This window comes from Pipistrellus kuhlii, unplaced genomic scaffold, assembly GCF_014108245.1.
Source record: "Pipistrellus kuhlii isolate mPipKuh1 unplaced genomic scaffold, mPipKuh1.p scaffold_m20_p_38, whole genome shotgun sequence".
In the NCBI taxonomy this organism is placed as follows: Eukaryota; Metazoa; Chordata; class Mammalia; order Chiroptera; family Vespertilionidae; genus Pipistrellus; species Pipistrellus kuhlii.
Genome location: NW_023425538.1, coordinates 4,782,076 through 4,798,632, shown reverse-complemented (window position 1 = coordinate 4,798,632; position 16,557 = coordinate 4,782,076). Strand labels below are relative to the sequence as shown.

General features: G+C 37.1%; 1 protein-coding gene across 1 annotated transcript in view; it reads left to right on the top strand.

The window, feature by feature from the left end:
- Positions 1 to 16,557, top strand: part of SYTL5 (synaptotagmin like 5) — a 258,501-nt gene that overhangs the window by 100,446 nt on the left and 141,498 nt on the right. The window contains 3 exon segments of the mRNA XM_036408213.2: positions 40 to 148; positions 4,816 to 4,883; positions 4,886 to 4,973. Coding sequence (XP_036264106.1) covers positions 40 to 148; positions 4,816 to 4,883; positions 4,886 to 4,973 — 265 coding nt within the window.

Here is a 16,557-nt window from a genome sequence, read left to right as displayed (position 1 = left end):
ATGTATTAATAAATTTGTCTTCTGATTATTTTTAATGAGGAGCTAAAGAAATACAAAGCCAAGAGAAAAACCACCAGGATGCAGAAAAGTCAAACACATCACCTTCTCCTGAGCAGAAGGCCAACCATGATGAGTCTAAGAGAAAAGGGTAAGAGCCTTTCCACAGGAATTTTTACCTTTATTCCAGACACCTCTGAAATAAAGACTCTTCAGTATTTGAAGTCTTGTGTCACTTCAGTAACCCAGAGAAGTTCAGAGACTCAACCAAGGTTAGATTCTCCAAAGGAAATTCAGTTTTAATTGCTTTTAGCCTTAGATGAATACAAGTCCCCCCTGATCTAAACATCTAAGAGTTTTTCTTGCATTTGACATATCCAGACTTGTACCAAGTGGTTCCCATCTCTTATAGGTACATTTCAAGTTCAGGGCCAATCCTGCATATAAAGAAGTGATGACTGACTTTGTTGTAGAATGTCAACATTCTTCCCCCTATTCTGAGTGCTGCTGTGTGAAATATCCAAATAAAATATTAATTGTACAGAAAACATTATATCCCCTGTTTAAAATACAAGTTTCCTTAAGGAGAAAAATCACATTTGGCCACCTCAGAAACAATTCACAAAGTAAATATATGTGTCAGGTGCTGAGAATAGGAATAGGAGACATATCGGGAAATAAGATTCATGGAGGCCCTGGAAAATTGGGAACAAAAGAGTTCCACCAAGGGAGAAAAGTGGAGTATAAAATGATGGCTATAAGGACCAAAAGTCAAACTGCTGATTCACAGCATTTTTCAGTTTTCACTTCTCAGGCAGCTGTTGATTAGTTTTGTGGCTGAGGTAGTGAGAGTTCTAATATGCACCATATCACTTTGTGATACTTTCCAGGTAGCATTGCATCATTTTCTCAGCAGAAATCAATGTGAGAAACTGCCAGTGTTTGAGACTTCTGACTCTACAGAAAATTTTTTTTATTTTTTATTTTTTAGAATTTTGAACTGCAAGTAGGAATGAAACCTAAATCTCCTCTAACTAAAACACTCATGACTAACCATGTCTTCATTAATTATTAGATATGAATGGAAAAGATAGCCTAGAGTGACTATACATCCCATGTATTGATTCTTCCTATCATGTTGCATTCATCACTCCACATGACTCCTACAATGCCTTGTGCCTGTGCATCATTCCTTACATTGCATTCTGACACAGACACTGCCTCCACTCCACGCACACACATTTAATTTTGACCTCCATTGGTATTGGGCCTGTTTTCTGTATGTGTGTTTTTTGTTTTGTTTTGTTGTTGTTGTTGTTGTTGTTGTTGTTGTTGTGTGTGTGTGTGTGTGTGTGTGTGTGTGTGTGTGTGTGAGTGTATGTGTGTGTGCGCGCAACCACTACAGCATGGTGCCTGGCTTATCAAAAACAACCAGTGAGTTAATTGAATAAGTAACTCAGAGTTCACAGGTGCTTGCTTCTAGGAGCTGTAGTTTGCAGATCCCAGTTTAGGCATCACTGCATAAGTTTACAGCAAAGTGCTGAGCTTGGAGCTTGGAGAAAATAATAACTGTCCAACACAATGAATTATATACACCTGGAATTGTTTTAAAAAATAGTCATAGCATTGGACTGAGCATCACTGGAACTCAGAATTATGATCTTATGGTTCTCAGTCTTCAATTAATATAAACATCTAGATGGGGACAAAAGGTACATATCTAAAATTTTAACCTGTTAACAGAGCGGGACGTATAAATACGTCAAACGTAAACAATATCAGATATGGGTAGGACATATGAATACGTCCTTGAAATATATGTTGCGCCCTGAAACGGGCGGGATGTATATTTCCGAACAACAAAGGTATTAGTTATCCATACATGTCTCGACATGAATTTAAGACACTGAGGGAATCAGTATAATTTCGCTATTGAGAGTGGTGGACGTGTTCTGCGTGAGCAGTGATGGGTACGTACTTACACTTACCTACCTATTTTCGTATTATATATTATTTAATTATATTTTTTTTATATCTCCCACCTTTATATAATAGAAAACATATAAAATTGATCCAATAATCAATAATTTGTTAGAAAAAGTTTAAAAGTTTTTATGTATGTGAAAGAGAAATATGCGTAGATGAATCTCTTTTATTATGGAAAGGGAATTTATCTTGGAAACAATATATATCTACAAAAAGAGCTAGATTTGGAATGAAGTTGTTTATTTTGAGTGAAAGCCAATCTGGATACTTACAAAATATAATTTTATACACAGGCAAAGACACAAATTATGGTTCAAATTATTACCCACAAGAAAAACAATCAACAAGAATTGTTTTGGAGTTAACACATGACTTACTGAATAAAGGGTATAGGATTTACTTAGATAATTTCTATATGTCAATTCATTCGGCTGAACTCTTGTGTCAAAACAATACAGACATTGTTGGAACAATGAGGATAAACAGAGTCGGAATCTCCAATGAAATAAAAACAAAAAAATTACAGAAAAATGAACATATAGTAAGAATCAAAGACAAACATATGGTTTTAAAATGGAAAGATAAAAAAGACGTATTGATGCTCAGTTCTATTCATAATGACAAAAAGACAATGATTGAAAAGAGAGGATGAAGGCAAAAAAAAAACACGAATGTTGTCCTGGATTATAACAAGAATATGGGCGGCATAGATTTGGGAGATGGAGTTATGGTGGCCTACACGGCTGCCCGTAATAGGGTAAAAAAATTTTATAAAAAAAATTTTCTACGATTAATTGATATGTGCTGCTTAAATGCATATATTATATACAAAAAAGATAAAGGTCATTTGGATCGATTACACTTTTTGATAGAGTGTGTAGAGAAATTGGTAGATAACAACATAGTGAAAACCCACCCAAAGACATCAACAAGCAGCTCTACATCTAAACCATCACGCTTAGTTGAAAGGCATTTTCCAGAACAAATGAAAAGCGATATAGGAAAAACTAAATCCAGGAAATGCCGAGTTTGCTATAAAAAAGGTGTTAGGAAAGAATCTACATACTGGTGTCCAGATTGTAAGGTAGCATTATGTATCAACAATTGTTTTAAAATATATCACACGGAAGTTGAGTTTTGAATTTTTACATCTATATTTCAATTTTTTAAACTCAATATTTCTATTTTATTTGTGTGCTTTTGTTTATTGTTCTGTAATTGTTAACTTTTTAATATTTTTTATTGTATATAGAAATAAAAAAATATATATTTTTGTAATCTTTATAATTGTTTGTAAAATTTACAATTTTTTAATTCAATGTTTCCATTTTTTTGTTGGTATTCTTTTCTATTTGTTTGTAATTTTGTATTTTCCTTTATATATAAGCAAACAAAAATATATATATTTCATTTATTTTAATTAAGTATAAATTAAAAAAATAATAATATAAAATTACGTCCACTGGGCGTGATGTACTGATAGGTCCTAGTGAAAGAGTATGTGCCCGTTGTACTTTGAGTAATTAAAAAGGGAACTCCCCGGTTAACAGGCTAATATATTATATAGAAGAAATTTAGGAAACTATAAGATGATAATATGAGCTGCCTGAAAGCCTTTCTAAAACAAGGCAAGGTATTAACTACAAGAGATGTCACACAAGGCAGTAAATAACTAGTAAATGTTAAATAAGTGGCATAGGTAATCATTGTCAGGAGGACACAGGGGCTATCAGGAAAGACATCAAATTGTAAGTGGGACTTGATGAGGACTTTGAAAGTTAATTGGGGTCCAAGATAGCAAGAAGAGGGAGAGTGATTAAGGTAGAAGAGTCACCTTAAGTAGAAATTCAGAGGTGAGGACATGTGCAAGGTGGGTCTCAGAGCAGCATAGGTTAAGATTATATTAAGTGCTATTCTCAACAACAACAACAAAAAAATGTAATTTTCTAGTTACATTGAAGCTTTTGACAAGACAGTCTTCTGGTGTTTTTGAAATAGAGATAACTTGGCAGACTCCATCAACATTGTCCTAGTTCCTTTGGATATATTTCCCCCTTAGAAAACTATAGAATGTTGAGTAAATGAACTGGTCTCTCCTAGAGCCATCACAAAAATAATATAACTTTTTTTTTTATTAAAGAACACTTGAAAACTCTATGTTTGGGGCATTCGGTAGCTTGGATCATGACTTGAATCTTAGTTTCTACTTTTGCTCAAGTTCTAAATAATTTAGTGAAATGCAATCAGATTTCATCCTATATGAGACACTTCATTGTTCATACTTTATTACCACAGGGAGATATGTTATAGAAGTTATAAATATAGTTTCAACCACATGGATTTAGTCACTCTACAGAAATTGGTTGGGTTCTAGTATTTGCCAGGCATCACTTTATGCTCAGGGGACTTTGCAGGAAGTAAGAAGGTCAAAGTAAGAAGGCTGTCATGGAGCTGCAATCTAATAAACTGCCACCTCAGTTTGTCCCAGAGGATCATCTGAGCTCCCCTCTCTAGCAAAGTGAATTCAAGCTCTTTCTTCTCAACACTCCTGAAAACAGGCTCAAACCAGCGACTGATGAGTTCCCAATCAGTTTCATTTTTCTTAGTATGGACAGAGGCCTGACTTACCAGCAAGTGTTATGGCCTTGGGAAAATATCATAATTTCTTCTATCACTACCTTTTGACACTATCCTGCAGAGGCATGGGAATTCCCTCCAACCTCTCAATCCCAAAGCCATTTTATTGAAAAATCAATTACTGTTGAAATTACTAAAAATGCTATTTTTGAAATTATATTTTAAGATGCTTTACTTCTTATCTTTTAAATATAGTTATTTATATATTGATACCTTCAAATTTCTTCTTAGCAAGTTCAGATCAGCAACCAGAGAAGTCATCATAATTCAAAAACTGAAAGTGGGCGGAGCTACAGCGTGGACTTAGATAGCCAAAATTTTCAGTGTTTAAAGTCAGTCCCCAGTTCAGACAGGTAAGACAGATTGGAGAAAGGTGTAGCCTGAAGATAAGATTGATGTATTTCCATCCAAACACTACTTCTAGGTGCCTATAAGTATCATCTCTTGAAAAACCCCTATAACAATGTGAAAGGCCAGGAGGATATTTTTTGTTTTTGGTTAAAATGGAAAGCACTTATACTTCTTCTGGAAGTACAGCTATTGAAATCATCTGTGTTTCCTGCAGGGATGAAACTTTATGTTTTGGAACTCAGGGTTGCAGTTCAAATGAAAAATAAATTATTTTAATTGATTTCTTGATCTTTTTCTGCTAAACCTTCTGAAAAAAAGAAAGCTCTAAGCATCATATACATTCACTGTAGCTTTTTTAAAAAAATTACTAACATCATTTGAACTGCCTTAGAGAATTTCCAAAAATTCAACATCTTTCTAGTTCTACCTCCTCTAACTTGTTATCAGTGGAGCCAAATGAGAATCTCCTATATACAGAGCTATTACCTTGCCAAGCAAAGTAAAGAGAAATAGAAATAATAGTCAAGAGCATAGCCAATCATTTTATATCAGGCTTGATTTTCTTTATCAAGCTGGGGACCAAGTCAAGGCTTACTTTCACGATTAGTGTATTTTCAAAGTGGTAAGAAAAAGATCTACTTTCATGTTTCTCCAATTCTTCTAAATGTTAACTTACTTTTGCTTGCTTGGAGCTCTAGCAATTCTGAAAAGCCAAGAAGTAGAACTCTCCGTTCTAGCTTGTTTGATTCAGTGGATAGAGCATTGGCCTGCAAACTGAAGGGTCCCGGGTTACAGGCTCAATCTCTAGTGGCAGTGTGCAGGAGATAGCAGATCAATGATTCTCTATCATCATTGATGTTTCTATCTCTTTCTCCCTCTCCCTTACTCTCTGAAATCAATAAAATATATTTTAAAAAGAAGTAGAACTTCCTTAAGCTCTACAAGCAGAATTACATTTTCCCTGTTATTCATTTTAGAATGTAGAACAGCAAACCCTCTAGAGAGGACACTCTTTTGAGTGCTGGGTCTATTTTTCTTTCATGGTGACTCTCTATATCTGTGTTGTTGTTTTTTAAAGCATTTCTGCAAACTAGTGTTACTTTATGTAAAATTGCACAGAAAAACATATGTAAGGATAAAATAAATCATTTTATTCACTATCAAAAAATCATCACTATAATAGGTGTTTTCAAATTTTCAAGAATATAGATAATTTCCTTTATAATAAAATTTAAACCATGGTTGCCGTTGCCCTTGAAATAGTTACCTTTGGTTTCCCTAAATGTTGTGTCCCACAAAAACTTTTGTTTTTCATTGTTGAACTCCTATCAGACATCAAAATTATTTACAGATAAGCAAAAAGCTTAGTGTTGCTATTTTTGCTCAGCCTCTCAGGGACTCCGTGGATGAGCCATCTTGGCTACAATTCAGGCTATCATTTAAGAGAGACATTATATATACAAAGAGGAAATATGGAGTTCCTTGGAAAAAAAATCCCCACACTCAACAAACACAATTAGATTATTCCATTTTAAATAAATTTTTACAACTACTCAACAAGAATAAGGGGCATGCTCTCTAATATCACAGTGCTTGAACTATTCTTGCAGAGTCTATCAGCCTGGGTTTAATTCTTGTGCCTTATCCACTACTGGATATAAATAACTATCCTATATAATAAAAAGGCAATATGCAAATAGACCAAACGGCAGAACAACCAAACAACAAATCAAAGCATAATATGCTAATGATATGCTAAGGCTGCTCAACTGCTCTCTATGACATGCACTGCCACCAGGTTGCTCCGACCTGTAGATTAGCTTGCTGCTGAGGTCCAGCAAATTGGGACTGAGTGAGATGGGCTGCACATGCCCTGGAGCCCTCCTGCGATCCCTCACAGACCCAATTGCACCTCAGCCTGGCCTGCGCCCCCTTACAATCCAGGACTTCTCAGGGAATATCAGAGAGTCAGTTTCAGCCCAATCGCACACACAGGCCACTCCCCTTGGGAGGGTGCCAGATGCAGGGCTCATGGCTAGTGAGTGCTGCTGTGGCAGCAGGAGCCTCTCCTGGTCAAGACTAATTGGACACAGTGGGGCTGGTATGAGTGGGAGCAGCATGTAGGAGCTGCAGGTAGTGTTGGACTGTGGGTTTCAGCTCGATCCCTGCAGGCCACCCAGAAGGACCCCACCTGTGCACGAATTCATGCACCAAGCCTCTACTAAACCTATAAAGCCAGATGGACATGTGTTTTTGTTTGTTTGTTTTTAAATATATTTTATTGATTTTTTTACAGAGAGGAAGGGAGAGGGATAGAGAGCTAGAAACATCGATGAGAGAGAAACATCGACCAGCTGCCTCCTGCACACCCCCCACTGGGGATGTGCCCGCAACCAATGTACATGCCCCTGGCCAGAATCAAACCTGGGACCTTTCAGTCTACAGACCAATGCTCTACCACTGAGCCAAACCAGTTTCGGCCAGTTGGACATGTTTATCAAATACAGGTGTTTTGACCCAGGGGTTTCTTGTTTTTGTTGTAAACTGAAAAGATGTCCCTAAGTAGGCTTTATCTTTTAAGTTTTAAATACCTGAAATGGTTTACAGATAATCAGAATACAGAACTCAGGGGTGCTTTGGCTTAAGCATGCCAAGAACAATGTTTTTTCCATTAAGAGAGTAAAGATGTTTCAGGGATGAGTAGAGCAAAATGTTCTTTGCCTAGAACCTGCATTTATTACAATGATGGCTCATTAATAGAATGCCCCAATGAGCTGAGTTACATTGTCCCCAAATTATTCCTTAGAAGGTTAGGACGTGAGGTGGCCCATCTTTTCTTAACTCCCATCACCTAAAGCTGTTAACTCCCTTTTATTTGCTTGAAGATCCAGCAATTCTGCAAAGCCAATAGTTAAACTAGCAGGATTTCTTTCAGAACTTCATCTCCACTGTAATTCATTTTAGGTGATGGAACACCTTAAAGAGAGCATAAGATCATAATCTCTGGTCTATTACCTGACTTTAGCAATTATTTTCCCTGTCTCCTCCACAATGTGTATTTTATCATGACTCATTGCTTTTTTCTGAAACATTTTAGGCAATATTTTTAAAAACTCACACCATAGTACAGTTGGAATGATATTTTATCAGATACCTGGCTGACTTTATTTCTTTTTAGTCATTTCAAAACAGGAAAGGAATGAATGGGTTAGGCAAACCCAGGCAGCTTCTTAGAAGAGCATGCTTTTTACTGGTTGGTAGGGAGTTGACATAGGAGACAGAAGATTTTAAAAATACACACAAAAGTAAACTATTGTTAATAAACAGAATGCTCTTCAATGCACTGATTTATAATCCCCTTTACCTTGTGATGAGTTATTGATATGGTATGATTTGTGAGATATCTATTTTAAGTCATGATCTCCCAGAAATTGACCCTTGTACCAGGATTCATAAACAAGTGACTTATTAATAAAATGATTCCAGGAGGATACAGTAAGGGACTAAGAGAAGCAAATTAAAGAAGTGAAAAAAGCTAAGCAATGTGCTCTCTCAGGTGGTATCTGAATTTAAGGACTTAGCTTGATCCTTCCAGGGGATCTGGACTGTAAATTATATCTCTGTGCTTTTCCATTTTGAGGAGACTATTGTGCTCCTGTAATAATCAGTGCATTGAATATTAATTCCCTTGGATAGATTTATAGATTTAGTACATAAAGGTACAGGATGTCCAGGTAAATTTAATTTTCAGATAATTTTAAAAATATGTCCAATGAAATAATATTTTCATGCATATACTATATAAATTTTGGTATATTTATATTAAAACTCATTTATTATTTATATGAAATTCAAATTTAACTGGGAGTTCTATATTTTACCTGAAAAATCTACTATGAGGACCTGCAGACACACTACAAGGCATTTCTACGCTTCTAGCCGTAGTGTTAAAGGGCATATCTCTGAAGGTCACAGGTGCAAAATATTAACAGAAAGCACTCAGAAGCTAGGCATGAACACATCAATCTGTCCAAGAGGTCCAAGGGGATCTGGGTAGAACGTTAACAATGATCTCCAAAAACAAAGGGAAAATAGAACTGATTTTAAAATTCACTCTCTTCAGTAAAAAATGAAAAAGGATGCTATGGTTTTCAGCAGGATTTATATCATGACATTGGAGGATAAAGTAAGCATTTACCATGGGACTGCTACATTCTCATAACCAACTGGTTTCTCATACTACCTCTTCCCCCTCTTCCAAACATAGGGTTTTGTCCAAATATTTTTCACTGCTCTTCAGGAAGTCTTGGACTGACTGTCATAGTCTCTATGAAACTTCAAAGATGTTTTGGTTGCCTCTGATTCAAAAGCAGAGACCAAACTATTCAAGCTAGCCCTAAGCTAATCCTCATCTGCATTTGCAGCATGAACCATTGTGTGCACACTCACTCTGGAACACACTCTTTTTTAAAAAATATATTTTATTGATTTTTTTTACAGAGAGGAATGGAGAGAGATAGAGAGCTAGAAACATCGAGGAGAGAGAAACATCGACCAGCTGCCTCTTGCACACCCCCTACCGGGGATGTGCCCACAACCAATGTACATGCCCTTGACTGGAATCGAACCTGGGACCTTTCAGTCCACAGACCGATGCTCTACCACTGAGCCAAACCGGCTTTGGCTGGAACACACTCTTGTCCATGCGTGCACATGTTCTTACTTTCCTGCTGGCACACACACCCTTTCATAAGCCTGCTCTCTCCCATTACCTCTCTCTCTCTCTCTCTCTCTCTCATCTCTATCTCTTTCTCTTTCCAGTAAATTAGGCTTTTTTATATATAATTTTATGTTTAAAAAATCATTTTTCCTTATATTATATTGGCAAAATGAGTTTATGAAAACCAGTCTATCAATATATCATCACTCTTTTTTTCATTAGAAGTAAAATTATTTTTTCCCCTAAATATAATTTTCATAGAAATCTTTGCAGTTAAGATGCAAATTAAGCAGCACCTTTTCACTAGTAATTTGAATATAGCAAAGTGGGAGTATTCTAATTCTCCCAAGATTATATCTACAAAGTCAGTACTGATTTGTTTTTGGTATAGATAAAAAGCTATTTAGCTCAAAAAATTATTAGTCTTAAGAAATGAAGTTGGCGCCGGGACCAGTTTGGCTCAATGGATAGAGCGTTGGCTTGGGGACTGAAAGGTCCTGGGTTCGATTCCGGTCAAGGGCATGTACCTTGGTTGCGGACATATTCCCAGTAGGGGGTGTGTAAGAGGCAGCTGATTGATGACTCTCTCTCATCGATGTTTCTAACTCTCTATCTCTATCCCTTCCTCTCTGTACAAAATCAATAAAATATATATATATAAAAAGAAAGAAATGAAGTTGGCAATGTAGCAGGATACAAAATCAACACCCAAAAATTTATGACATTTTTATACACCAATAGTGAATTTATAGAAAGAGGGATAAAAAAACAATCTCATTTACCATTGCACACACACAAAAAATTAAGATACGTAGAAATAAACTAAGGAGGTAAAAGATCTGTACTCAGAAAACTACAGGACACTGAAAAAAGAGACAGAGAAAGACATAAATAAATGGAAGAACATACGGTGTTCAGAGATTGGTAGAATCAACATCATTAAAATGTCCATACTACTTAAAGCAATCTATAGATTCAATGCACTCTGATTAAAATACCAAAGGCATATTTCACAGACCTAGAATGAACTCTCCAAAAATTTATCTGAAATTAAAAAATTCTCAAATAGCTGCAGCAATCCTGAGAAAGAAGAACAAAGTAGAAGGGACCTCAATACCAAATATCAAGGTATATTACAAAGCCACTGTGCTCAAAACTGCCTGGTACTGGCACAAGAACAGACATGTACACCAATGGAATAGAATAGAGAGCCCAGAAATTAACCCAAACCACTATGCTCAATTAATATTTGACAAATGAGGCAAGAACATACAATGTCCACTTGGGAGAAATGTCTATTTAGGTCCTTTGCCCATTTTTTAATTGGATTGTTTGTCTTCCTTTTGGTAAGTTGTTTGAATTCCTTATATATTTGGAGTATTAACGTTTTATCAGACATAGCATTGCCAAATATGTTTTTCCATTCAGTGGGTTCCCTTTTCATTTCCCTAATCATTAGGAAAGGACCTAATGGTTTCTTTTGCTGTGCAGATGCTTTTTATTTTAATGTGGCCCCATTTATTTATTTTCTCCTTAGTTTCCTTTGCCCTAGAAGATGCATCCATAAACATATTGCTATGAGAGATATCTGAGGTTTTGCTGCATATGTTTTTTTCTAGAATTTTTATGGTTCCACAACTTACATTTAAGTCTTGTATTTATTTTGAAATTATACTTGTATATGGTGTAAATTGGTTGTCTGGTGTCTTATTTTGCATGTATCTGTCCAATTTTCTCAACACCATTTATTGAAGACAATCTCTTGACTCTGTTCTATGCTCTTGCCTCCTTCATCAAATATTAATTGAGCATAATGGCTTGGGTTGATTTCTGTGGTCTCTGTTTTGTTCTATTGTTCTATATGCTTGTTCTTGTGCCAGTACCAGGCTCCTGTGATTATGGTGGCTTTGTAGTATAACTTGATATCTGCTATTGTGATCCTCCAACTTTTTTCTTCACTCTTAAGATTGCTGCCTCTTTTTTGGTTCCATATAACTTTTTAGAGTATTTGTTCTGTGAAATATGTTATCGGTATTTTAATAGGGATTACACTGAATCTGTACATTGCCTTGGGTAGCATGGACATTTTAATGATATTAATTCTATCAATTCATGAACATGCCATACACTTCCCTTTATTTGTATCCTCCTCCATTTCTTTTTTCAATGCCCTGTAGTTTCTCTACTACGGACCTTTTACTTCTTTGGTTAAACTTATTCCTAAGTATCTTAGTTCCTTTTGCAATGGTAAATAGGATTGCTTGTTTAGTTTTTCTTTTTGAGAATTCATTATTGGTGTGAAATAATGCTATGCACTTTTGAGTGTTGATTTTGTATCCTGCTACACGGCCAAATTCATTCATGTCTTAAAATATGTTTTTTATTGATATCAAAGAGGAAGGGAGAAGGTGAGAGTGATAGAAACATCAATGATGAGAAAGAATCATTGATATGCTGCATCCCCACATGGCCCCCTACTGGGGACAGAGCCAGCAACCTGGACATGTGTCCCAACTGGGGATCATACCCTGACTTCCTAGTTCACAGATTAATGCTCAACCATTGTGTCAAGCCAGCCAGGCCCAATTCAGTTATGATATTAAATCTAGTAATTTTTTTGTGGAGTCTTTAAGGTTTTCTATGTACAATAATATCATGTCATCTGTGAATGATTAGTTTTACTTTGTCCTTTCCAATTTGAATGCCTTTTATTTCTTCTTCTTGTCATATCACTGTGGCTAGGACTACGACTATCACGTTGAATAAGAGTGGTGAATGCATACATCTCTTATTCAGTTCTTAGAGGAAATGGATTTTGTTTTTGCCCATTGAGTATAATGTTGGCTGTAGTTTTGTAATATATGACCTTTATCATGTTGAAATATTTTCCCTCTATTCCCACCTTGCTGAGTTTTTTATTAAGAATGAGTATTGGATTTTGTTGAATACTTTTCTGTGTATGTTGATATGATCATGTGATTATTTTTCTTTCAATTTTTTATGAGATGTATCACATTTATTGATTTGTGAATATTGCACCAACCTTTCATAGATGGAATAAATCCCACTTGGTCATTGCTGGATTCAATTTGCTAATATTTTGTTAAGGATTTTACCATAATGTTCATCTTTATGATGATATGGGCCTATAATTCTTTCTTTGTAGTGTCTTTATCTGGTTTTGAAATTAAGACAGCTGGCCTCATTAAAATAGCTTTGAATTGTTCCTTCCACTTTTTTTTTTTTTTTTTTTTTTTTTTTTTGCAGTAGTTTGAGAAGTATAGGTATTTGTTCTTTCTTTAATGTTTGATAAAACTCCCCTTTCAAGCCATTCAGATCAGGGCTTTTGTTTGCTGGGAGTTTTTTGATTACTTCTTCTATATCATCAGTTGTTATTGGGCTTTCAGGTTTTCTGATTGCCCCTAATTGAGTTTTGGGAGAGTGTATTATTCTAGGAATATGTCCTTTTCATCCAGGTTGTCCAGCTTGTTGGGATATATCGATAGTTGTTCATAGCATTTATTTACAATTAGAGGCCTGGTGCATGAAATTCCTGCATGGGGCTGAGGGGGTAGGGGGTGTCCCTCAGCTCAGCCTGCACTCTCTCCTATCTGGGACCCCTTGAGAGATCCGACCACACCGTGATCAGGCCTAAATGGGCAGTCAGACATTCCTCTCACAATCCAGGACTGCTGGCTCCCAACTGCTCACCTGCCTGCCTTCCTGATTGCCCCTAACTGCTTCAGCTTGCTAGCCTGATCACCCCCTAACCGCTCCCTGCCAACCTGTTTGCCACCAACTTCACTCCTCTGTCAGCATGGTCACCCCTAACTGCCCTCCCCTGCAGCCTTGGTGGCTTCCAACTGCCATCCCTTGCATACCTGGTCCCTCCCAACTGCCCTCTCCTGCTGGCCATCTTGCGTCCACATGGGGACAGGATCTTTGACCATACAGGAACTTGTGTGTTGAAGTGATGGTCAATCTGCATATTACTCTTTTATTAGATAGGATAGAAGCCTGGTGCATGGGTGGGGGACAGCTGGTTTTCCCTGAAGGGTGTCTTGGATCAGGGTGGTGGTTCCCTTGGGGTGTGGGGTGGCCTGAGTGAGGGGCCTGTGGTGGTTTGCAGGCCAGCCATGCCCCCTGGAGACCTAAACAGAGGCCTTGGTATCTGGAATTTATTTACCTTCTACAATTGAAACTTTGTAGCCTGGAGTGGAGCCAAGCCACCTGCTTGCTCTGTGGCTGCCACCATTTCTGTTTGGATTTGTTTACCTTCTATAAATGAAACTTTGTAGCCTTAAGTGGAGGCCTAGGCCAGCTAGGGCAGGTGGAAAGCTTGGCTTCCCCCATTGCCTGGAAACCCAAGCCTCCCTCCTGCTCTCTGTGGTTGTAGCCATCTTGGTTGGGTTTATTTGCATACTTTATTTGGTTGGCTGATGGGTTTGGCTTGTGGGTGTAGCAGAGTGATGGTTAATTTGCATATTACTCTTTTATTAAGTAGCATCCTTTGTATTTATTGGGGTCAGTTGTTCCTTTACCTCTTTCATTTCTGATTTTGTTTATCTGGGTCCCCTGCCTTTGTTTCTTAATGAGTCTGACTAGAGAGTAATCAGTCTTGTTTATCTTTTCAAAGAACCAGCTCTTAGTTTCATTGATTTTTTTAATTGTTTTTATTCTTTCTGTCATTTATTTCAGCTCTGATCTTTATTATTTTATTCCTACTACTTACTCCAGTCTTTGCTTGTTGTTCTCTTTCTAGTTCTGTAAGTTGTAGAGTTAGATAACTTTTTTTTTTTTTTTTTTTGTAAGCCTATAATGCTATGAACTTCCCTCTCAGAACTGTTTTCACTGTTGCCCATAGATTTTGGGGTTGTTTTTTGTTCATTTTCATTTGTTTCCAGGAAGTTTTTTTTTTTTTTTTTTTTTTTTCCCCCTCAATCTCTTTGGTAACCCATTCCTTCTTTATAATTACATGTTATTTAGCTTCCATGTGTTTGAATGTAGTTGATTTATAATTTCAGGACATTGTGATCCAAGAAGATGCTTTATATGTTTTCAATCTTATTCAACTTGTAAAACCTTAATTGGTATCCTTACATGTGGTATATCTTTTAAAATGTCACATGTGCACTTGAGAAGAATCTATATTTTGTAGCATTGAGGTGAAATATTTCGAAAATGTCAAATAATTCCATCTAGTCCTACTTGTGTATCATCTAGGATAGTGGTTTCCTTGTTGACTTTTTGTTTAAAAGATATATCCTGAGATGTCAGAGGGGTGGTAAAGTCCCCTACTATGATTGTATTGCTGTCCATCTCTCCCTTAATATCCTCTAGAAGTATTTTTATATGTTTGGGTGCTCCAACATTGGATGTGTATATGTTTATGAGAATTATATCCTTTTGTTGTATAGATTCCTTTACTATTGATCTAGTGGCCTTCATTGTCTTTTCTGATGGTCTTCACCTTGAATTCTATTTTTTTCAGATATGAGTATTGCTACCCTGGCCTTTATTTCTTTTCCATTGGCCTGGAAATGTTTTTCCATCCTTTCATTTTCATTCTGTATAACTCTTTTGTTTTGAGGTGGGTCTGGTAGTCAGCATATGTGTGGGTCATGTTTTCTTATCCATTCAGCTACCCTATGTATTTTGATTGGAATATTTAAGACATCTACATTTAAGGTTATTTTTTAAATATATTTTATTGATATTTTACAGAGAGTAAGGGAGAGAGATAGAGAGTTAGAAACATTGATAAGAGAGAAATATCTATCAGCTGCCTCCTGCATGCCCCCTACTGGGATGTGCTTGCAACCAAGGTACGTGCTCTTGACCGGAATCAAACCTGGGACCTGTCAGTTTGCTCTATCCACTGAGCCAAACCAGTTTCAGCTAAGGTTATTTTTGATATGTACTTATTTATTGCCATTCTTTTAAAAAACATATTTTTGGTTGTTCATATTATTATAGATATCTCCCATTTCCTCCCCTTTTTAATGTTTTTTCTTTATTGATTAAAGTATTACATATGTGTCCATCCATGCTAACCTTAACCTTAACCCTAACCCTGATCCATTTCCTCCCTTTTGACTCCCCAGCACCTACCCACCCTCCAGTAAGCTATTGCCTGTGTCCATGGACTATGCATAGATAGATAGATAGATAGATAGATAGATAGATAGATAGATATAAAGAGGTGATATGCAAATTAGGCCAGGATGCCATAACAGTCATGATCAGTCAGGAGGAGGCTGTGCACTCAGGTGAGGCCTGGAGCAGAGATGGAGACAGAGACAGTAGGGACTGCCCGAGTTGCCTTTCTGCTGTGCTGGCTCTGGTATCCCCAGAGCAGAAACAGGCAGTGGAGCAGGGGGGGAGGCAGGGCTTGCCAAGCCCCACTCCAGCTCAGGCAGCTCAGGAGTGGACATAAACAGGGGATACAAGGGGCCTGAGGCAGAAGTCAGGCTCAGATCCTGGCCTCCCTCTGTGGTAGTCAGGCCTAGTCCACAGCGGCAGGTGCAGTGGAAGTGAGGCCTGGGTCCTGGCTTGCCTGTGGCAGCAGTTAGGCATGGATCCTCGGTGGCCTGAGAAGTAGGCCAAGGACGCACCACTGAGTGTCTTATATACTATAGCAGGGAGCTTACATTTATTCCACAGAAGGAGAAAAAGTGAAGAATGTCCAGCATGGGAGCATCCTGGTCTTGTTTTCATTTTAAGTGAACCATTCTGGTGGCTGTGGGAAGGATCAATGTAGACAACGGCAGTGTTTTTGGGCCAATGAAAAAGAGAGACTGATGTTGGGAACTAGGACTAGACATAGACAGTGGATCAAAGACATATTTATGAGGAAACTTGACAGA